Source organism: Pyrgilauda ruficollis, unplaced genomic scaffold, assembly GCF_017590135.1.
Source record: "Pyrgilauda ruficollis isolate IOZ18807 unplaced genomic scaffold, ASM1759013v1 scaffold67, whole genome shotgun sequence".
Taxonomy (NCBI): domain Eukaryota; kingdom Metazoa; phylum Chordata; class Aves; order Passeriformes; family Passeridae; genus Pyrgilauda; species Pyrgilauda ruficollis.
Window position 1 is genome coordinate 1,612,885 of NW_024528488.1, and position 24,115 is coordinate 1,636,999.

Below are 24,115 nucleotides of genomic sequence, written 5' to 3' on the forward strand. Positions count from 1 at the left end.
TATTAGAGTATCAAAATGTTGGTGATGTGAAATTACTTTGTATATAAAGAGCATTAAAATAAATGCCTTTTTTCATAACCATTTTGCAATGTGTATCAGCTACTGCAGCAAGTGAACCTGCAGATTTTCATGATTAGTCTGTTCTTGAATTGCAATATCATGTTTAAAAGAAGAGTGATGGTGAAAGAGTTTAGAGAAATCAGAGAAGCATGAGAAGAGCAGGATGGTTCAGGGAGCCAGCAGCTTTCACTGCTTAGTAACTGGATGAATAATTTTGTTTGCAAGAAGGACAGTGCTAAACAAAGGCAGAGTTCAATGAAATGGAGAAGGTGCACTGTAAAATTGTAGAATTCCCACTCATTCCTGTCACAGTGGTACTCCATTTGCTGCCAAGATCACAGGTAACACAGGGGAGAGGAAGAAGCTGCAACTCAAAGTTCAGCAACAGAAAGTCTCCAACTGATTTCCACATTGTAGGAAAAGAGGAACATGGCAAAGAGCACACGGGAACAAAAGGGATTTCCCATCCTCATCAATGAGCATTGCAACCAAACTGCTCTCCCAAGAAAGAGCCATTGGATCTATCCAAAAGAGCAGCCCACTGGAAATACACAACACAGCCATTGTGCTGGCAGAGGGAAATGTTAGAGATCTTATTCACATATACACAGATATTTAACTTAACAGAGACTGGAAAAGCTTCACTAGGAAAAGCATCCTCACACTGGCCAATTAAATGGAATTGTGCTTGCAGACTAGAGAAAAAACAATTAAAAATCCAGATTTAGACTTTCAAAAGGTAAGGATACAGAGGGAAACTTGTCTTTTGCACTGATATACTATAAATTAAGACCTAGTTCAAGCTAAGTGATAAGAAGCCTGGCCCCAGGGTTCTGCAGAATCAGGTCCACAGCTACCTATTTTATCCCATTTTCATGACATAGCTTAATTTTGCATTAACATTTCTAAAAGGAAAAAAGTACTCCAAGGAAGAACTTTAAGAAATGTTTCTGAACACAACATCTTTCTCTTTAAAATTATTTAAACATCATTCAAAGAGAGTGGGATCTGGCAGAACGACCTGGTTTATCTTGTTTACATGTAGAAGAGTTATTGAGGAAGATAAGTGACCACTTTGAAGATCTGCTTCATTTCTGCTCCAGTTTGCTGAAAGCATGCTTGCTATAGGTTGCTATGTGTTTCCAATCAGAAGTTGTTAAGTACACAAAATAAGGCTGGATTTTATTTGCAGAAGCACATGTTCAAAGGTTAAAATTTATTGCTCCAAAAGCAGTATCTATAAACCAGGGCAATACCTTAGAGATTATTAACCTTCTAGTTATGCCAGTGGCTGTTTTAAGTAGTTCGATTTTTTTGTAAGAATTCCCAGCAATCTCCCCAGTTAAGTATTTCCAATGGGCTCTAATCCTTTAAACAGTTGCCCACCAAACCCCAAAGGAAATGATTTTTCTCTAAGAAGCTTGTGCAGTGCTGTTAACTTGCTGTACTCTGTCCAAATAAAAATAAGAGAGACAGAAAATTGCAGACAAATCAGCTGAAATTATTTGGGTACATTTACTGTGGGTTATGAAATACTGGTGCCATCCTCAGGCTAATACTCACTTTCTTCCTGACTTTGGGTGTATCAAATAACTCATCACTTTTATCACATCTGAAAACTCAGGACACTAAAGCAGAGTACTGTGAAGATTGATTGGTTGTTAGGGAAGTGCCTTGAAGAAGAAAAGCATACCTTAGGCTACATCACAGGAATATCTAAGCCCTTAATCCTAATTGTGATTAAAAGAACTATCAAGGAATATCCAATTTTCAAAGGAATTCACTAAAGTTTAAACCCTGTTTCCCAGCTAGAACTGTGATCTAGATGGTACAAAAAAACCAAGCAAACAGCACCTTCTACCAAATCTTCTTGCAATTAAGCAAAATATACAATTCAAAATGATATTTCAAAAAAAAAAAATCTTCAATTCTTGCTTAGGAGTTATGCAATCATTAAGGGACATAGGAGAGAGCATCAAATATGTGTCACCTTCTACCCAAGAAGGAGTTTCAAAAATACATTAATTGTGGATGTTACCATAAAAATTAAAAAGCAGATTTCTGCTTGAGCTCCCTTGTTTGGTTTGCTGGGGCGGTCCAGGGGCACTGAAATGACACATCCCTGAAAATGACTCACAGTCACATTTCAGATGGCACTGGATGTTAGTTGGACACAATATTGTGCAAAGCTTACCAGCTAAAGAAATAGGCTCAGGTTTTATGATGAAAATGTTTGCCAGCTGCTTTCACACCCAAAGAGCACTAATTCTTTCAATTCTCAAAAAAAAAACAAAAAAAAAAAAAAAAAAAAAAAAAAAAAAAAAAAAACCTGCTCATAAATGTCTGACAATAAATGGAGAGGATTAATTAAGATACACCCCTTGGTCATCCAAGCCTCAACAAACAGAGTCCCTCTGAGGGAGCAGAGACTCTACATGGACAGTAAGCCCAGAGTTAAATGTGTGGCAGAAATGCCAGGCTGCCAGCACCAGAAAGCTGCGGTGGCAGGCAAACAGGGAAGGCAATGGATTCCTTTGTTAGCTCCTGCAGGAAAGACAACACCAAATAATGCCTGCAGGATTCACAGGGAGCACCCAGCAGTCCCACCCAGCCACACCTGGGCAGGAGGGATCAGCTCAGTGCCCTGCACTGCTCGGGAAGGAACCAAATCAATGGCAATCGAGGAGTTGCTGCTCATTTTCATGGTTCTGCTGCTAAAGAATTGATTTACCCTGGGGTTCACACACAGGCTCTGTAACTCCTGCTGAATTCAAGCTTGTGAAGCTGTAAGGAATGCTCTTATTTCTGTCAGTATTGATTTTGAAGCGGAAGTTAAATCATTTCGATTTCAGAAGAGTAAGACCCTCCTTTAGCTTCAGACATTCCTTCCTGGCAAAACTGATGCAGTTTATCCATGAAATATATTAATAAAATACATTTTAACATTTAGAAATTAAAGATAAGTCATTAGCAGCAGTCAGAAAAACAGAAGTGGGGCAGACAGAAGGGTAAATGCAATCAGCTCTCTACCAGCCACTTTTCATCATTTTTTCAAAAGGATTTGTTGACAACCAAAACTTTAGAGCATGAAATTAAACCAAATACCACTGAGGAAGGCTTCACAGACAGCTGGCATCTTTATTTCTTCTGTTGCTCTCTTATGAAAAACAGATCCGCAGTAGGGATCAGAGACACAGGGCAGAACTGAAATTGTGCTATATCCCTTCCTCCTTTCCCCCAGCAGATTCAGTTCAGCAAGTGAGAACAGCTCAGTCAGCACTGCTCATTCAGCTCTCTGAGCGGTGCCACATCTGCCACGTGCACATGCTTGCATTTCAAGCCCTGAAAATGAGACCTAAGTAGGGCTCTGTATATTAAAAAAGCTCAATTTAAAAGGGCAAATAAAATTTTCAGAAGCTTTGTGTTTGTTGAACCTTCAATAAAAGCAAAAGCCACCTCTTTAGCTGTGTTTTAAGATTTTAAACCCAACTTCATCACTAGTTGGGTTTTTTCCCAACAGATCTGCCCTCAGCTGACAACAAACCATGTCCTGATTGACCTTTCCTCAAGATTCCTACTGCTGCCTAAGAATTTTAGGAGGAATGAATGTGCATGCAAACCCAGCTTGAATACAGGGTCAGTAACCCCTCCAAAAAACTGCATTAGAACAATCAGCAATACAGAGTTCCCTAACAAAGTCCTGAGCGTGAAATTCCAAGCACGCAGCTCTAAAAACATGGGCTAGGAGCATTCCTGAGCCTGCAGTGTCACTGGAGTGGTCATCTGGAGGCAAGAAAACATCTATTCCTATCACCTCAGCCACAAAGGGACACGTTCAGCCCACCTGCTTTTTGATTCTCCAGACCAAGAGAGATTTCACATCATTTTCATGCTTCAAAAACAGACAGATTATTGTCTTCTTATCTCCATATAAAAGGAAGAGTAATTTTATGAGTAAGAGTTCCTAATAAAAACTATCAGAGTTGTAAACACCTTTAATGTAAGTTATCGTTCTACAGGCAAGTTTTAAAGTAACAGTAGTCCTGAAATTGCAGTTTTAATAGCTGTCATTAAAACACTTAATTGCACGTTTGTGATTATGTTATTATTACTGGGGTGGAATTGCTCTCTAGAACAGCTCTTATACAATAGTGCACCATCTCCACTGCCTGTACAAACAAACCCTTTAGAGTTCCAGTGGTGAGCACCACACTTGTTATTATTGATAGTTTTTCATCAACCACTTGTTAGAAAATTTTCTTCCCCGAAGATCTCAAAGTACATTTGATTTAACACACATAAAACTTCACTTCAACAACCACTGAGACAACTCCCATGGCCACTGGTTTAGTAGATCAATTACACCTGGCATTTGAACAGGTGAAGAAAAAAAGCAACCTTGGAGTTCAGTTTTCCTGGCAATCCATCTCTCTGAATTCTGCCAAGGAGCACAGCACTGCTGCTGCTGGTGACACACAGATCTATCCTGTTTCTGCAGAAAATGGTGCAAATGCAAGACTCCACATGGCAGAGCTTTCTGATATCCAGCCCACTGCCTCAGAACTCTTTTCACTTCCCCACCACCCCAGAGAGTCCAGAGAGGGCCCATGATCCACCAGCACTTCCACAGGCAGCACACCAAACCCTTACTCCAGCCACTGCCAGCCCCACACAATCCAAGGCAATGGCAGTTCACTTTTCCCCTTCTTTTTGGTACTCCCTGAAAGCCATGCCCACCAGAAACGTCCCTGAACTGCAGCCTAAGTTACTGCACTGAAGGGTCAGTGGTTTCTGTGGCTCTGAAGCTGCTGACATGCTGGGCCTGAGCATGGCCAAGAAACGATCCTTGGAAGGCAGACTCAGATTAACAGTCAATTAGCTCTCAGAAAACAGAGAGCTACCCCAAAATTTTGGTAGCCTCAAACTACAAGGCAACATGCAAAGGTACAGATCCTTTTTAATATCTCCCCCCTGTTCTGTTACACAAAATAGGAGATATCAGACCCTGGGTGCAGATCATTTGAACATTGCCATTTTAGCTATCTTATTCTCACTTTGGTGTTAAAAATCTGCAGTCCTCCTCAGCAATCTTATCCTGCTATGTAAATCTTTTTAAACAAAATGCCTTATTCAAAGCTTACTATTGTTAGCTGATATCAAATCAGTGTAGCAAATTGCCATCAGAGTATCTTGATCTAATTATGTTCTGGAAAGAATCGAAATAGAACTGAAGAAAATTCAGATAATGGAACAGGCAAAACAAGAAAGGGAAAGGAGGAGCATAAACAAAAGATAAAAGAAGAACAGAGAATAAAGGATAACGCTCTGAGATACAAAAATATGATTAAGTGATACTGAAATTGTGGGGGTATGTGCAGAGACATCCCATAAAGCAAGAGGAACCCCAGGGATTTAAAATGTTCCCATCATCTACTGCAGAATATGAGTTTACATCATTCACAGGGATGTGAAAATGGTGTGCTTGGGGGAAGTCAAACAACGGGGCTGGGGCTGAGCTTAAATCTCTGAGCAGCCAATGTTCATGGATACCCCTGATGCAAATGGAGCCAATGGAGCCAAAACCTTCCCCTTCTGTGGATCTGCCTATGACTGACAGCCCTGCACAACACGCAGCAATGCAGGGGAATTTAACTGGGGGATAATGCTCACAAACAGGATAAATATACCAAGGATACAGGAAACGAATCTTCCTTAATTTGGATGACATTCAGTACTAAAAATTTTGCTGGCTTTCAAAAATTGTGTTACAATTCTGTGTCTTTCAAGAGAAAGGGAATAAGAGCCTCTTTCAATTTATTTTTAATGCCTATTTTTTAAAGGTACACCAATTACAGAAGATCTTATTTTTATCATGCACTATCCCATGCAACTTGCTTCAACATTCTGAGGATCCCAATGCTTAATGTAGAATTCTGTAAATATACCAAAATTCATTACAAAGATTTTGCTACACTTTTCAGTACAAATTCTTTCCCCAAAAAGCCCAGTCCTAAAAAGAAGAGGAATATCTTTCCTGTCTGTAAGTACACACTTAGAATCCTTTAGTGCTGGAATTAGAAGGGATGTGTGAATACGAGCAGTGTCAAAATACAAAGGATACTGAATGAAAACCCACACCTCTGTAAAGGGAAACAACTCATTGTAATTTGCACCTCTTTTGCAAGCATAGCCCTTACAAATACCTCATTGCAAAGAAACCCATCCAAAATAAAAATACAGCGAATTCACTCCACAAATTGCAGCTACACTACGCAGAGAGGCAATTCTAAAGTCCTAGGGTGTGGTTTAGTTCTCCTGTTAACAACAAGCTGTTAGTAGCAGGATATAAAGTCACTTTTAGAATCATTTTTCTCAGAGGGACAGGAACATTGACTCAGGGAGCACCCGTGTGTCACAGAGCAGCATCAGGGCACTTCTGATTCACAAACTCAACAACCCAGATGTCTCTCCCTGCTGATCTCCCTGGCCCAAGCTGCCAAGGAAAGCAGACTATAGCCAGCAGCCTCAGAGGAAGGAACCAGCCTCCTTTCAGGCAGATAAAGGTTGGCTTGAAACAGAAGCCAACAATATTCCTGGGCCTAATCAAAGACTTTTTTCACTACTTTTTACAGTCATTTTCTTTGTACTTCTGGCACCATCTTTGTTAGGAAGATTTATTGTCTGCTTTTTAAAATTTATCAGTTTGCAACGGCCACCAGATGAAGGGATCTCTTAAATCACTCTGTATGGGAAGAGTGTGAGTATGTGTCTTACAGTCAGAGGTTTAAACTCTCCTATTCTGGAAAACCTCTTACAAACATCAACAATGTGAGGAACATTTTTGAGACGTTTATACTCAAGACATGCTGTTTACAAGGTGCTCTATATTTTGAAGTTATTGAATTACAATTATTCAAATTGACTGTATCCATTAAAGACTAAAAAGGAGATTTTTTAATTATATGAGAAATTAAGAGAGTAACAGATTTATTTGTTGATTGATAATACATGACAAAATAAAGGTTTCAGACAAGAAGAATGTTCAACATTGCTATTATAGTTACCACTCTAATTTCTTTTAAAAAGATAGATTTACATAACTATTTAAGTTACAAATCTAAGCAACTGTTGCATCATCTTACAGGACTGGGATCACTGTTGAATATCAGGGCAGGATAATAGGATAGATAAAAGTTCTCTGAAAGAGAAAGCACCAGAACCAGCAGCAAGGTGGGGTTGGTCAGCCCTTCATTTGAATGTAAATGTAATTATGAGGCAGGCAGTTGGGCTGACGTCAGACAAGATCTTGGTAAACCATTACCACCAGCACCTGGTAACACAGTGGATAATAAAAGAGGATGAAGTAGAAGATTCCAAGCAGAGTGGCATTATTAGAAAAACCAAACACAAATATTTTTGAGCAGTAAAAGAAGACACCGAGGACCAAGATGTTGTGACGCCGTGTTTACAGCCGGGACAGCCATGTACGTGAGCTCGCTCTTGGAGAAGGAAGCCAGCATGTACCCAGGACCTGCCAGGGCCAACAACACCCTGCCCGTGCAGAACTTCGTGTCTGCTCCAGCCTACTCCGAGTACATGGGATACCACCCTGTGCCAGCCCTGGACAGCCACGGGCAGCCGGCCTGGGGCTCCCACTACGGCCCCCAGCGCGAGGACTGGAGCGCCTACGGCCCAGGCCCTTCCAGCGCCGGGCCCGCTGCCCACATCAATGGCTCGTCCCCTGGCCAGGGCTCCTACAGCTCTGCTGATTACAGCTCCCTGCACCCCGCTGCTGCTGCGGCCTTACCTCCTGTAGATACCATTAATGCCCAGCAAATCTCTCCCAACAGCCAAAGGCACAGCTCTTATGAGTGGATGAGGAAAACGGTGCAAACCAACACTGCTGGTGAGTGCAAATTCAACTTCCAACCTCAGAAAGCATCTTCTGCTATCACTGAGCTTAGAAATAATTAACTTTACTTGAAGCACATAGGTTGGTGGGTCATTTATGACATTTATTTAACCTACTGCTGTTTAATGCAGTTTTAACTAAATTTGCGCTAGTTTCACTTTCTCCCATAAAGGCTTTCTGTGGTTGCTGTAGTGGAATGGCTGATGTGGTCACAGCTGGAGCTCAGCTCCAGGAATCCCCACTGGAACACTCTGTAAAGCATTTTTTGTGATAAACATAGAGGTGTTATGGAGCAATGCAGCAACATTTAACAGTTACAGACAGAAATACTACATAGTTATTTTGTGCTGCAGGGGAGATATCAATACAGAATCAGGTTGATCTTCTTAAAGCTTATGGATGTCTCAATAATTATAAAGAAAACCATGTGCTCTGATCTAACTGCAGTGATTATGCAATTTTCTGCAATTTTCCTGTGTCTCATATTTTTCTGCCCAGATTTATTAGGTGAGCACAAATATTCCTAGAGAAACAATCTGACTCAAACAATCAGCACAGACTATTTTGTTTGCAGATCACATAATTCCTTGGTTAAACTTCCTTTTAATTTAATTTCACATCATTTTTACTTTCCTTACATGCCAGAATTTTTCAGCTTCCACAATTACACAATTAAAAATCTCTTTTCTGGAAGTGGCACTCACTGATGTGCCTGTTCTTGCCACAAGCTACCTGACAGATGAACCTTTCCATGTATATTCCCAAGGTAGAAACCGCGTGTAGCAAGGTTTGCTAAATCTGTGGTTCAGGTTAAAAGTAATAAGTGTGTGTTAGAGAGCAACAAAGAAATACTCAAAAGAAAGCAGAGCCATTGCAATTGGAGCAATCTTAGAAAACACAGAAAATCGGCACTGCTGCTTCAGACAGAATCCTCCTTCAAATGGTTATTACTCAGGAGCAAAATTAGCCTGGTAATTGTTTCTTAATTATAAAGCAGGCACACATTGTTTTGCCTCTGTTACTAAATATAAAATGCCTGGTGAACATTAGGATATCACAATGCTCTCCTCTCACTTGGAGCCTCTACAAAGGCCTTCAAAGCCAGGCAGATTCAGTCTGCTTTCCCCCCTTCTGTATACTCATGTAAATTCCAGTAACTTCATTAACATCATTGGAGATTGCCAGGTGTAGAAGTGATGCAAGACTTGAGTGTAGATCAAATTCAGCTGAGACTACTGAATGTCAATGAGGCAGCCCTGGCTGTGTCATGTTGGCACTGAATTTTCAATGTGTGGCATTCTTGAAGAATAGCATTCTTAAAGTTTAACACACTTAAAAATCCAAATCTTTGCTTTACACTCATTGAACAGTCTTGGAAGACCCTGAAAGGTTTCTCATGTGCTTGTCCAAAGTTATAAAATATATTTGCAATTCAGAGACACTGTTTTGGGCCTAAATTCATGTCTAGTCTCAAAAGTGCTCACACAGGATTTACACACATTCTGAAATACTTTATGAACCATTCGGGACAGGTGGAACAGAGCCCATCAATAGCTGCATGTCCTTAGGCTGTGCATTCCTAGAACCCAATCCTTTGAAGTGTTAAAAACAGCCAAGGACTTCACAGAAATGAGCTCAAGGCATCAACCCACCTTAAAAAAAGAGATCGTGAGAGTGAAGCACAAATGTGGGAATTGTGCAAAACAAGAAAAGTTACCAAAGATATTTAGCTTTTCATTGGTGTCAAAAAAAAAAAAAAACCCAAAGAAACAAAAAAACAAAAAAAAAAACCAAACCAAACCTGAAAATTTTAATCCTGACACGGAAAAAATTGTGAAAAATGGAAGAGAATTCAAATAAATTACAAGGCTAAAATTATGCAGCTAACTGCTCTGTACCACCTTATCAGTGTTTTCTCTAGAAGAAAACTGACTTGATGCCATTATAACCCCTCTTTGAAACACACTTGCTGTTTTTCCTTATTGCCATAATATTATTTGGGTTATCAAAGTAGCTACTGGTTCCTCTCCTTCAATGTTATCACTGCTTAATAAAGTTCATTGCTTTAAAATCCCAGAATGACAGCCCTAAACTCTACGAATACATTTCCATGCAGAAACATACACATGTTAAATCCACCAGTGTGTACACACGTCAGTGTACGTGAGCAGAACAGAGTAACAGAAACAACAACACATCTAATTAGATGAGAGAGCCTCTTGAAATACTGTCCTAAAGACAGTGGGAATTGTTTTGAGTGAGGAGATGTCAGTGGGAATTGTTTCCTCTCTGTTTAGACTCTATTAAATACACTACTTTCTGATTCAATATTCTTATTTAGCATGATACAAAACAAAATTCAATTGCAGGTAAAGTGAAATGAAAATTTACCTGATCAAGTCAATCTTCAGGATGAAACAAGATTCAAAGACAGAAGTACTCTGTCCTTTCAACAGATAAAATGTGATTTGAAATTAAATATCCTCTGACTAAAGGACCATAACTGTATATTCAGAACCAACCCTTGTTTTACTTCAAACACACAAACATGGCAAATATACAAAGCAAAAAGAATTTGTTTAAAAAACCAGAAATGGGCTTGGTGAAGAGACCTTCCCAGTCAGGCCCACCAAGTGAGGAAAAGAACATCTAAAGAATTCCTGACAGTCTGATCCTGGTTTTACTGAAAATCTATGAAAAAATCTGCCATCCACTTCAGATATGCTGGAGCAGAACTTCCAATTATTTTCTCAACTCTGTGTAATCAACAGGGTAAGATGCAGATTTTCTGAGAACAAGAGAACCTTCAAGGTGTTAAACTTACTGAAAAGGTATCTAAAGGGCCTAGAAAAAGGGTTTAAAACTTCATCTGAAACTTCATCTGGGAGTGACCCCTCTCAGAAAGAGAAGGGACTTTAACAGGACTAAACAAAAGATCAACATGATTTTCATGTTACAAGCTCAGCCACAGGATTTTTTTTCAAACTCTAGCCAACACACTTTATGTCTTTATTTAAACAAGCTGTGACGTACAATTAATTCAGATTACAGAACAGCAGAAACATGGCCAGAAAGCAAAACAGAATAGCAGGAAAAAAGGCCAGGCCCCTGCTTTAATGCTAATTTATTTTTCTTTGTAAATTAGTTGTGACATCTATTTTCCACTGGCCTACATTGTCTGAGGTTTTGAGGCCTATCTGTCATATTGAGGCAACAGACCCTTTTAACACTTCACTTTGCTTTGATATGCAGTCTTGTCTCTTCCTTCTCCCTCTTTTCTTCAGGAGTTATATTGCCGGAAAGGGTGATGATTTTCACAGCAAATAAAGAGGCCTTCTCCCAGCTTTATTGTCTTCAGAAGAAATACTCTGTGAATTTTATGACCAAGGGGAATGGGGAAAACTACTCCTTTTCTCCACCCCCTCAAATCATGGTTATATTTGCTGATTATAGTGAGGCCGGAATAACCTTGTTGAATTTTAACTTGTTTTCAAAGATTCCCTCTAAGCCCTCAGTTTACAAGGAACCTGAATATCTATACTATTGTTAGCATTAGAACTATCACCGAGGGCAAATATTTCAAAGCCAACAATTTGTACCATGCAAAAAGTAAACTTAGTTGAATGATTCAGTCCTGCAAATTTAGGCAGGAAAATCTTCTCTGCTGGAAAGTTGAAGTGGCATAGAATTTGGGAAAATATCCCTAATTATGCTTATTTCAGCTATGTCTACCTTCAGATAAAAATATCCCAGTCTGTCCTCGGTGTCGGTCCAAAATTAAAGAGAACTGAGGCAAAAATATTCCTTCATCTATTTCTGTCCCTTTTTCTTCTGCTAAGATGAAAGCGTCTGACATTTGTTTAGGGCTTGTAAATTCCAAACCAATTGGCTTGTGTTTCTGAATGTGAAAGGGGTTCTTGATAAGATCTCCTTGTCGCTCCTTTGTGTGGCGTGTGCTTCATCTTAACACCTCAATGGATTTTAGGGAACCACTTTAAAGGAGTCTTTGTCCCACAGTTTGTCCCAGAAAACTCACATCAAAAAAAAACTGGGAAGATCAGAAGAGAAAAGGAAAACTATCTAGTTGGCTGTTGAAAGTGCAAAGGAGAACAAATAAATTGAAAACTGATCTCTCTGGATTATTATTACCTGAAGAATTGCTTAAAAATGATATTAAATGAGAAATACATTCTATACATTTAGTAATGCTTCTCTTAACAGTATTTATCCAGTATATCTAAGAATATTTCTTTTATACATTAGAGAGAGGATGATCCTGAAATCCTTTTACAAGATTTTATTGCCTCATCTTACAAATTGTCAAGTACCTCCAACTCTAAAGGGAAGTCCAGCACAGAGTACCCTCAGGAATATCCTACAGGCCCTCAGCACCTTGCAAGACTGGACCTTTTTGAGAAAGTACATTAAATTATTATTGAACTTTTAAGTTCATCCTATGGCCACAAAAGAAAGGAAAAGCATTTCGAGTAGAACATACCTTTGTGCTAAAGAAGCAATCTTTAGAAACTCAGATCAAGAATTAGGCCACAGTGCAACTGCACAAATTGTGACTGAAGCTCAGTCTTGAAATCCTGGGTATTTATGCTCTCATAGACACAGAAGTCACTTCACTGAGCACTGAAATGAAACCCCTTTGAGATTAATATAGCCAGCACCAATTATGTACTGCTGTGAATTATTTAAAATGCTTCAGGGTGTTTATCACTTAAGAGCTTCCCATTTATATACATGTTTACAGAGAGGGGAAATAAAGAGGGAAGACACTTATGGTAACCAATAGTCTGTTACTTCACCCTGCACCTCTATTCCTCCTCTGTACCACAGCAAACAATCTCATACAAGTATTCTGTAGTTTAATTAATGTCTGGGAAATGCCCGAGATGTTTGCAAGCTGCTATGGAAAATCCAACTCAATGTATGAATAATCTTTCTTTTCTAACCAGGTAAAACAAGAACAAAAGAAAAGTACCGGGTTGTTTACACAGATCACCAGAGACTGGAATTAGAGAAGGAATTTCACTGCAACAGATACATCACAATCAGGAGGAAGTCAGAACTCGCAGCAAACCTGGGACTCTCGGAAAGACAGGTACAGAGAGCACCCCTCAGGTGTGCCCACAGTGCCCAGGCACTGCCAGGGGACACAGAGGCAGCCACCTCCTGCCTCTCTGCGTTTGACACACAGAGAATCCACTGCACAACCCCACAGTTATTAACAGGCTAATTTGACAGAACCCTCCAGTTACATGGAACTCGACATTAGGAGTTAACTCATACTTTAAAAAGTAGTTATTCTTACTTTATAGCTTGATAGCCAGCTGGAATTTAAACACTTCAGCTTAACAGGGTCTTAGCTATGGTCCAAAGAGTTACAACATTCATAATTTTATTTCTTCTTGAAATCACACCAAGTAATGGCCAGCAAAAAATCCAAAGCATTTGATATACTTCAGCTGGAAGACAGGAAAATTAGAACTCAATCCAATGAAATATCTATGGGGGCTTTTGTTACAAATATATTGCCACAATTTCCACAGGCCACATTCTTCCTCTGTCAGATTTCAGCATATTCAGGGGGGTTTTACAGTCTTGGATTTTCAAGTCAGGATCTCTTTTTGCCACTCATATGTGTAGCCAACACTATCCATCCAGGGAATGTTCAAGTGCATATTTGGATCGTTGCTCCCTTGGAGAGCAGCTCTGCCTTCACTCATGTCTAGTACATATTTAATCTCTGTCCTGGATAAAGCCAGGCTCCTGAGCAGGGCACAGATATGTTAGCCATGTTCATACAGACACTAGAGGAACTCGGGATGAGAATTCCCTAAAATCCCTGTGTTGGAGAGCATTTCTCCCAAGCACAGTTTTGCAATGTGTGGAAATAATAACTGCTGGATCCAAGCCTCCAGAATTTCAATGGTTCTGCTACAGCTAGAGGAGAAGGGCAGATTTGGTGACACTGAATTAGTCATCTCATTTAAAAAGCAGAATATTGCCCTGACGTAAGTATTAACTAGAGGTTTTTTTAGAATTTTACAAGCTTTTGTTCTTTCTAAATATACACATTCAGGTCTCTTAAAATGTTTCCCTTTCAGTGGCCTCCTCTGATTCTGCACTCAGTCTGTGGAAGACCATGGAATAGAGAGGGACCAATGGAGGCTGGAAGTGTAGGAATGCAGAGACAATCAATAGGATCAAGCACTGGGATTTTATAAACATATTTTAGTGCAGTGATGTTCAGTCCCAGACCTATATAGTACTGAGTGCACTGCACAGACTGTGAGTGCTCCCAGGCAGGAACAACAAAAACCAAGTTTATCATGGATGGACTAAGTTTGTCACACAGTAGGATAGAGCTGCACTGGAAAATTTCCAGAGAACTGCAATTCTGAGATTTGCAACCTCCACCTTAATGTTCTGCAAGCTGGCTGATTTAGAACACAGACATGCCTGCAGTCACCAGTGATCCTGCAGAAAATCAGCAGTTTTCTTTCACAGAGCTGCTGCTCCTAATGCCACCCCATTTTTACCTGGTAAAGTTCCTTCAAGTATAATACAGACAAAATACATAACTGATCAGCATTTCCACAGGACAGACAAAGCTAATGCTTCTTCATACCAATAACAGCAAGATAGTAAAAATAAATGTAAAACACTGAGATTTTTAATACAAAGCAAGGGTACAACTTTCTATATTGTATTGTATTCAACATATCTTAAAGGCTGTAACAGATACTGTGAATTAAGAACACAGTTAGCAAGCAGGAAAATGCAAACAAAGTTCCTCCTCATTCACACTTTCACATAAGGAAAGAAAATAGAGATACTTAAAGTAGGTTTTAAACAGATAAGTCTTTCACCTGCACAATGAGCCCGGGAAATTGACTGTCTTTAATGCTGATATATCTATTCATACATATAATAGTACATATGTATCTGTAAAATACATGTTGAAATATATATTCCAGTAATAAAAACAGTCAAAACTTTTAAATACATAAGAATATAAGCACACACAAAAACACTCACAACATAAATTAAGAAAAAGAACCCTCACTACTAGGCTTTGAATTAATCTGTAACATAGATAATAAAGAAATCTTCACAATTAATCCCATAATTGCATCTTTCTAAATTATGACAATGGCAAAGCTGAAATGATGAACTCTGTGGCCTGAGTCTCAATGAGTTCATTGACTTCTGTGTTCCTAAATATAACACAGTGTGTTCACTTTACACCAAAGGCCCAAGAAAAAAAAAGGAAATCAAGAAAAATCAATTTTCCATTGGTTATTATGCCAAAAGTTAATACAGAATAATGCAAAAACTTTTCACTGCACAAATTCAGTATTTTGTTTGTGGAGGGTTTCTTGGTTTGGTTTTAGCTTTGGGGCTTTTTTTGCTCATGGCTTTTTGTTTGTTTGGTTTGGGTTTTTTAAATATTGGTTTTGAACCTACCTACATTTCCATTGCTATGATTACTGCAAAAGGTTGAGCAGCACTTTGAATTAATCAGGTATTATTTATAATGCTCCAGGTGAAAATCTGGTTCCAGAATCGCCGAGCAAAAGAGAGAAAAATGATCAAGAAGAAAATCTCGCAGTTTGATGGCAGCGGGGGCTCAGCTCAGAGTGACTCTGGTTCACTCAGTCCAAATGAACTGTCAAATTCTCTGTTCCCACCACCACATGGAATAAATGGATTACAGCCTAATGACATTCATCAAGTCATAGTTTCAGAATGAACAGAGGGAAAAAACCAAAACAGGAAAAAAGAAAAAGCAAGAATGGATTTCACCACCACTGCCACTCCCCACCTTGGAAACTCAACTTCCCAAGGGACCATTTTCATTTATCTGCCTTCAGAGTGCTGATTTCTAAGCAGGAAATCTGAGCCTATAACCAAACTATTTTAATTATTGCAAAAATCTCAGGGACTTTGTGCTGCTAAGATTCATCTCTCGGTATCTTTGCTAGCAGGTAATTTGCTTCAGACACTGCCACAAAGAATGATCCAGCTGAAGATTCAGTACAGGTAGTTCTAGTCTGATCATCCATATACACAGCAAACTAAGAGAACTGATTATAAAATAGAGTTCTATTGCAGAAAATATAACCATCTGGGTGAGTTGGGTTTGTTCCATTTATATAATTAGAGGAAATCGTAGATGTTAATAAATATTTACACTTAAATGGACTGAAAAGGATGCTACTTTTTGAAAATGGCAAAACCATTTAAAATACTTTTAAATGCTCAAGGAACATAATAATGTTGCTATACCAACATATTGCATTTAATTAAATAACACATATCATCTCTGTCCTGTGGGATTGTATTCAAGCAATAGTTACAGATACAGAATATACCAAACTTGCCAAAATTTGTTCCACTGTAAGAAATACAGCAATTTCTCATATACATTAGGAAATGCTAGAAAATTTGGAAGACAAGTATTACCTCAATCTTCTAGGACTGCACATACTATTACTCAAAAATCCGAGCACAAATGGAATGGAAACAGAACTGTTACTACAAGCAAACCACCAAAAAGCAAATAAAGAATTTGCTTGATGTCTGTAAACATTGGAAGTGAAACAGGAACAGTCTCAGGCCACTGATTTTATCCCTGACACTTATTTGGGGCTGAAGGCAACAACCCTGCCAAAGTAGCTGAGAGGGTATTTTGAAGCTGTCACCTGCAGCTGAGCAATCACAAAAGAAATGTTCACTTCATGGGCACTCCTGAAAGAGCATAAATTAAGGACATGATCACAGTGGGGTTTGCTTTAATTACTCCTCCATGTTGGCAGGTGAGAAGGTAGCAATGGTATCTCAGAGACAAGTGATGAGTCTAGCAAAAGCAGAAAGAAAACCCAAAGCACTAAAAAAATCCCCAAGCCCTTCAGTAGTATTGTTCTTTGGAATTTCTTTAAATGACCTTTTTGCTGGTATAGAAGTAAACAGCTCTATTGGGAAGATTTAATATTCCTGAAAATGTCAAGGGGAGCAAAGGTAATAAAAATGGAAAAAAGCAGAACACAAACAGAAAACAGCATTATGAAAATCATGTATCACTTATTTCAACATCAAACTCTTGCTCTCAGAAACAGCAGAATAAATTCTGGTTTTTTTTTTTTGTGTCAATGAGCATCAATAATGCACTGGACTCCATCCACGGACAGGACTTGTCAAAGCTCTCAGCATCTGGATTCAAAACACTAGATAACACATTTGAGGATATGCCACACGATTCCCCGTTTATTTTAAAATAACTCTGTTAGAGTAACTCCATGAAAGCAATTCTGTTGGAAGTTACAACAGTAACACTCATCAGAACTAAATTTTGAATTTTATCTGTCTAGACATAAATGTCTCAAACTAAACTAGGAAGAAATCCTGTATCTTACTCACTGTAAACATTTTGTGGGTGGTTCCCTAATATATTTTCTAGTCATCTCCTATCATATGGCTCAAAGAAATGGGTGTATTCTAAAGCAAACAAACTGTAAACAGAAAATCTTGTGTACATAAATAGTTATAAAACTCAGCCCGATGAGAAATTGAGACATCTGCATGGCTTTAACTCAGGATCTCCTAAATTTGCTCAATGATCTACCAGTGGGATCACAGGGACATTATAGGAGCAAGAGCACATTGAGGAACGTGCACACACAGAGCTGGTTCTGTTCACATTCACAGAAATGCACGTGACACACACAAGCCTTTTTTCTCTTTTCTTCAGTCAAATAAATTCTTTTTTTTTTTTCCTTGGGAGAGGAAGTTTCTCCAGTTTCATCAGGCCCTCTACCTGGGTTGCCCTTCTATACATGAAGGATGTAGAGGATAAAATAATCTCTCAGGAAACCCAGACTTTAGATATACAAGAAAAAAGGGAAGTGAACCTTTACCTCAAATCAGGGGCCATTTCTATGGAAACCAGGAGAGGGCTTTTGTGAGGCTTAGCAGTGGCACAGAGATGGAGAGAGAGAAAACTTCTAGTTCTGATTTTTTTTTCTCTGATCAGTTTTCATATCAACAAGGAGGAATGGCAAGTACAGCTATAACACACAACACACCATTCATTATATTTGTGTATTAGAAATGCACTGCTTCAGATTTCCCTCCTCATTTATGACAAAATTGAAATGAAACACAGTTATTTACCAGCTTCACATTCAACATATTCAAATCATCATCTTGCAGATTTTTAACCAAGCTCCAGGCAGTCAGGAAACATCATCCTCCCCTGACAAACAGCTCAGAGGAGCCACTGACTGCACCCAGAACAACCACAGTTGATAAAGGAACCACTCTAAAAGAGCCCACTTTAGATGATTTTAGAGTTGGAATGGGATACAAAGCACCTCCTCTGGCATGTTTAATATCAGTTTTGTCAATAAAAACTGTTTCTCTTTTTCATGATCTTAATCCCGAATTTTATCCATCAGATGTGTTTTAAGTGTATCCCAAGCATATACTAATAAATACTTAGGGGAGAATCTCTTTCATCTACTAGAAAATTATCTCTAAGCCTACAGAGTAGATCAGATTATCTTCTCTGACTACAGTTAAGTCAAGTAAGAAGTCATTCCCCTTCTCTGTTGCTGTGCATAACTACCCCCAATATGGATCACAGTGTCCCTTTCAACCTAAGAGCAGTGGCACAGCTGCTTCTCGAAATAATCTAAGGAAAAATGACTAAAGTCTTTTAGACTAATCAGGATATTTTTTAGTAAACTCCATCAGAGAGTGATTAACTGCAGTCAGCATATCAGCTTGGGAGGCTGAGAAGCCAGTGTCCTGGCTTAAGGCAAATTTTGGAGGAAACTTTTGAATTGGGGTATTTTAGAAAGCAAATATAAGTTCTTTTAATTGGTTTTGGAAAAGATTTCTTTGGAGAAAAGCAGGAAAACCCCTGTTTATTTAATACATATAATATTTACTAGCATAAAAAATGAACAATACAAAACAACCAAAGTTTGTCATGTTTTGAAGACATGACAAATGTAGAAAGTATTTTTGTGAGGTGTAGCTCAGCTCACTCTGTTTGTTATCAGTCCCTCTGGTGCTGGAATGAAGCATCTCAGGCCTGGTGAGCTACAGGTGTGAGCTTTTGGGGTTTTTCTGGGTTTTTAGTCTAGAGCAGGTTTGAACAGTTCTAAGAAAAAATAAAAACCACAGTTTGGGGAACTTCTCTGCCTTAGCTAGCAAAAAAAAAACTAACTAAAAAGCAAAGGAGGGCTCTCTCCTGCTGTCCACTGCAGCCAACGCAGTCTAGGAGAAGCATGCTGGGGAGCAAGTGCAGCTTCTGATAACAAACTCCACGGTTCTTCTTCCCTCTTCTCTCAGAACAAGTCTTAAAGGTGCAGAACTTGATATCAGCATAAACAGAACAGACAACTGGGGATACCAGCATCATAAAGTCACCTCAGGACAGCCAGAGAGAGGGGAAAATGGCAAGCAGCTCAAAGAAAATCCTTACCCTGCTTCTTGCAGGCCTTAGACACTTTATCAGACTGCAGCTACACGAGCCAGATAGCATCATCCCAAACCAAAATATAAATTGAGCACTTCATGCTGGCACACTTCAAAGGGCCATTAAGGACCCCAGGCCAGCCTGGCAGGAGCCCATCCTTGGTCATGCTCTGCCAGCATGGGAACAGGAGATCAGGATGTGCCCTTGGATGGAGGCACCACAAAGTCCTTGCATTCCACCATTTTCTGGGCAGCTGTGTTTGACTCTTCAGCAGTGCTTTTGTGAAGGAGAAACTCCAGCAGATGCGATCAATCCCTGTATTTAAATTTGTATTTACATGGATGAAACACTAAAGGCTGTAAATAACATTTTTCAATATTTATCTTTCTTCCTTTGAAGACTGCTCCAGGGACTTTAGTTATACTCTCCCTTAGCAATTAAAATAATAATAAATCAAATGCCATTCTTTGCACCCAGTGGGTCTCTTCCCCAGGATCTCCAAATTTCCTGTTTTTCAGTGAATGTAAACAGAAAACCATCAGTGTTTGAATTCAGCTGACTGACTGGTGGTTCCAGTTTGCAAGGTAGTGAGCCCCTTTAACACCATGCTGATATCAAAAGAAAACCCTGCATCACACAACTGTCTAATTCCAGCAGCCAGCAAATCCCTTCTGACATTTATCTGAATCATCTCAATTCTTATGAGAATCCTGAGAGGTGCCAAAGCTTTGGCAGAACTGCCCTCCTCAGTCCCACTGTCCAGAAATACTTCATCAAGAAGGGCCTCTGGCACAAACTGCTCCTGCTGACACTCAGTGTAGCACCACAGTAAATTTGCTTGAGTAATTAACTTCTAAATATTGATCAGTGGGAGAAAATAAAGAAAAATACAGATGTGCCCTTAGTTACAGATAGCTTAGACTAGAAATGGGAAAGTACCTCATTATAAGATATTTACAATATCAGTTTACAAAGACAGTATAATTTAAACATCTAATTGGCTGTTTGTAGTAGTCATCCTGGTGAAAAAAATCCTGGATCAGAAACTTGACAACCTCTTGAAACTTAGATTATTTTTGAAAATTAATCTACATCAGGCATTTTCAGTATAGGCAGCACAGAGCTGCAGACCCCTGCACAAAGCCAAAACCCTTCCAGACATTAGAAAATCAGTTTCACGGAACCTCACACCCAACTCTTGACTTGCCTTCCTTCAACAAATGAGCATATCCACATTTGCCTGATGAGTTCCACATTTCTACTTCTGAACAAAATAATGGGAGCTTGCAGTGAGATGCAAATCACCTTAGGAAAAGGGTTTGCATTAGCTGGTCAAGAAGCAAGAGGGTTTGTCCACCAGACTTATAATACATTCTCCAAACTCCAAGAGTATATTCCCATTATCCAACAACCTCTTCCTGTCTGAAATGAGGGAATTCTGAGAGCCAACCTGACATCACTTGTTGTATATTCCTCCTCCTGAAGAATGCCTGTGTGGGGGTGATTTGTGTGGAACAAACAGGGGAAAAGGGCATTGCAAGAAGACTCAATCTCTCAGGCCCACATTAACATTCTCTTTCCATGTTCTCCCAACAGTGCCTTTATTTAATACTGTGCTTTGGTTTAACTCCTGGATTTCTGCTCTTTGTGTTTCATGCTTTATATAAAACACTTCTGATTCTAAGAAAGGAAGTGATTTATGTGGATAAACATTGCCAGAGACCATCATCCTTCCACAAATCTTTCAGTTTTTATGGCATAATAGTTTCATCAAATAAATAGCATCCTAAAGAATACCGAAAATGAAGCTTCTCTTTCTTCCCTTGACGCCATAAAGTTTGATAAGTCATGCTGAAAAAATTCCCTGTGGTAATGGCTTGTCAAACCCAATACTCAACAGGCATTCTTTAAATACAGACATGGGACACAAAAGGTATTTTTTCTAAAATAGTCTATTTTCAACCAGATGGTCATTGTTCCTAAGTGAGATAACACATACACATTAAAAAAAAATCTAGTGCAACTTCAGCTGATCTTTGACTTCAATCTATTATTTAAAAGCACAAGCTGTTAAATATGAACTGCTATAGCAAAATACCTTTTCCAATTAAAAACACTTATTTACTTGGTTTGTTAACACCTCAGACCCTCGCTATAAAGAGGTGACACAGTAAGTTATGCTTCATTTTACACTCAATTCAGCAAATTATTGTACCACCTGCTTTGGAGCTTAATGTCACATCACATGTGTCCTTCTGGCACAAGGTCATTTAAATGTAACATTGGCTTGTTTACTAAATCAAAACCCAGGTTGCATTAAACTGAGCTTTTTCAGTTAAACACGAGACTGTGCTGAATGTGTTCCTGTTTGCCAGACCTTGCCCTAACATCTGAGCGTCACCGTCACATTGAATGTGACACTGCACAACCCTGCAGACAGGTCCATGGGATTTATTTCACTTTCCAGCGCACATTCTGCTTGTCCCTTGCTCTTTCATCCTTGAGAAATTTTCAAGACATTTTTATTGGAAAAACACTGAACACATGCAAGCCCTGCAGTGTCCAAGGCCAGGCTGGACAGGGCTTGGAGCACCTTGGATAGTGGAAGGTGTCCATGCCTGTGGCTTTCAGTCCCCTCTCAATCCAGACCATCCTGTGCTTGCATGGCCTTTCCCACAGACAGGTCACCAAAGCAGCCATCAACCAGGACAACCTCAACTGAATATTAAAGCCCACAGTGTAAATGCACAGCATCAGAACTATCATTTCCTCCAGTGCTCTCAGTTACAACACTCACTTTTTTGGTTTTCACACCAGTTAAAGCAAACATCCGGAATTTAAATGAGAGTAAAATAAAGACCACTAGGTTATTAATACCCCTATATATAACTTTGAGTTGTTTCAACACTTTCCTTCCATTGGTTATGAATCTACATAAAGATGAAGAGCAGTAGGAAAAATATCAGATCCTTAAGTATTGAGTAACTTTCTCTTTTTTTATCATGTTTCTAAACAGGCTGTATTTTCAGTATTTGGTTAATTACCTTATCTGCAATTTACTGCAACCTTCACTAAATAAGAAAAAAAGTATTTTGACAAAAATAGGAGAACAAAATTTCATTTTATAACAATTTGCCTCTTAATTTTACTTCTCTAGCTTAAGAGTGTGATTTACCTGCAGCTCCACACAAGATGGATAATGTGCTGAAGTAAGAGCACGCAGCACTGATAAAACTGTAGCTCATAAAATATTACTTTCAGAGACGACAAAAGTTTTCACGGTCAAGTCATCTGCATTTTGCTGCAGTCTAAAAACTCCTGAAAAACAAGAAAGATGATTTATGAGGGAAGTATTTTCCTGGAAACAACAGACAGGGATGGAGACACGTTTTTACCTCATGCAGGAGGAGGTGAGCTCATTCCTTAGAGTACCTGAAGGTCAGGAATTCTGAACTGTACACATACCAGAGCCAACATTTTATAGGAGCTATGCTAACACTAGGAAGGACCACCACTCCCCTCATCATTTCGTTTTTCATTCTTCTATTGCAATTACAAACACCAATAGTTTTTGGATTATTTTCCATTTGCAGTAGGTGAGTAATTAAGTGTTTATTACCTCAATAATAGCTGACACCTGATGGGGGCATTCCCCTGAAGTATTCTTAGAAAATTTTTTTCCCCAGTTTTGCTGTCCCTATGTGGATTTTCTTCCGTCTCACCACTCCATTACACTGCACATAACTCACTTTCCAAACCCACCAACAAACCCCAAAACTCCGGGAAAACTCCACAACCCCCGCCCTCCCTCATCTTCACCTCAGGCGCCCGGGGGAGCAACACAGCGGGCAAAAACAGGAGGGGAAGGGCGGAAAGCGCTACGCGGCTGTTTTTATTAAAACCGTCACCGAAACACACTTGGAAAAGAGGTTAAAATAAAGGAGGATCAGCACCTGCCTCCACCTTCCCTCAGGAGCCGCCCCTCGCGCACCTGAGGGGCGGGACGGGGCGCGCGCACCCGAGGGAGGCGCGCGGAGGAGTTATAAGCGCGGTTACAAGAGTACGGATATTCAGGCCCCTTGTACGCTGAAGGCTCAGGGGTGATTTTTTTATTATTTTTTTTTTTTAAAGCAAATTAAAATCTAGTGAGGTTTTTTCCCGGCTTGCCTGTAACCAGAAAATTAATGCTCCGCCCGGGAGCCGCTCGCGCCGGCTCGCGACCTTCGCGCACCTGAGGGGCGGGAAGGGGCGCGAGCGCGCACCCGAGGCGGGGGCGGCGGGAAGGGAAGGGAAGCGGGTGCAGTTATAAACTCTACTAACGATACTAGAGATATTCCGCTTCCTTGTGCACGGAAGGCTTAGAGCGAGTTTCTGAAAACAAGTTAAAGAGTTCAACAAGGTTATTCCGCCTTCGCTGTAACCACCAACGCTAACTCCTCTCAGCAGCTCCCCGTGCCGGCTCGTTACCCGCCGCCCGGGAGCGGCGAGGGGCGGGCGGGCGCGCGCGCACCTGAGCGGCCGCCTCCGGCCAGCAACACCGGCCACAAGCCGCTCCCCACCGCCTCCGGGGAGCTCGCGCAGGGGGTGACGCGGGCGGCCCGGCGGCCCCAGCCGCACCGTGCGGCCCGGAACGCGGCCGCGCTCCC

At 40.0% G+C, this 24,115-nt stretch overlaps 1 protein-coding gene and 1 long non-coding RNA gene across 2 annotated transcripts in view; one reads left to right on the top strand and one right to left on the bottom strand.

The window, feature by feature from the left end:
• The window catches only part of LOC121362875, a 134,776-nt gene extending 110,661 nt beyond the window's left edge, over window positions 1-24,115 (bottom strand). Inside the window, exons 1-2 of the long non-coding RNA XR_005956593.1 lie at window positions 23,980-24,115; window positions 22,645-22,787 (exon numbers count right to left, since the gene is read on the bottom strand). This is a non-coding gene — a long non-coding RNA (uncharacterized LOC121362875). The remainder of the gene's footprint in view (window positions 1-22,644; window positions 22,788-23,979) is intronic.
• CDX4 (caudal type homeobox 4) lies at window positions 7,543-15,737 on the top strand. Its single transcript, XM_041484778.1, has 3 exons — window positions 7,543-7,966; window positions 12,937-13,082; window positions 15,531-15,737. The coding sequence occupies exons 1-3, from the start codon at window positions 7,543-7,545 to the stop codon at window positions 15,735-15,737; spliced, it is 777 nt and encodes a 258-aa protein (XP_041340712.1).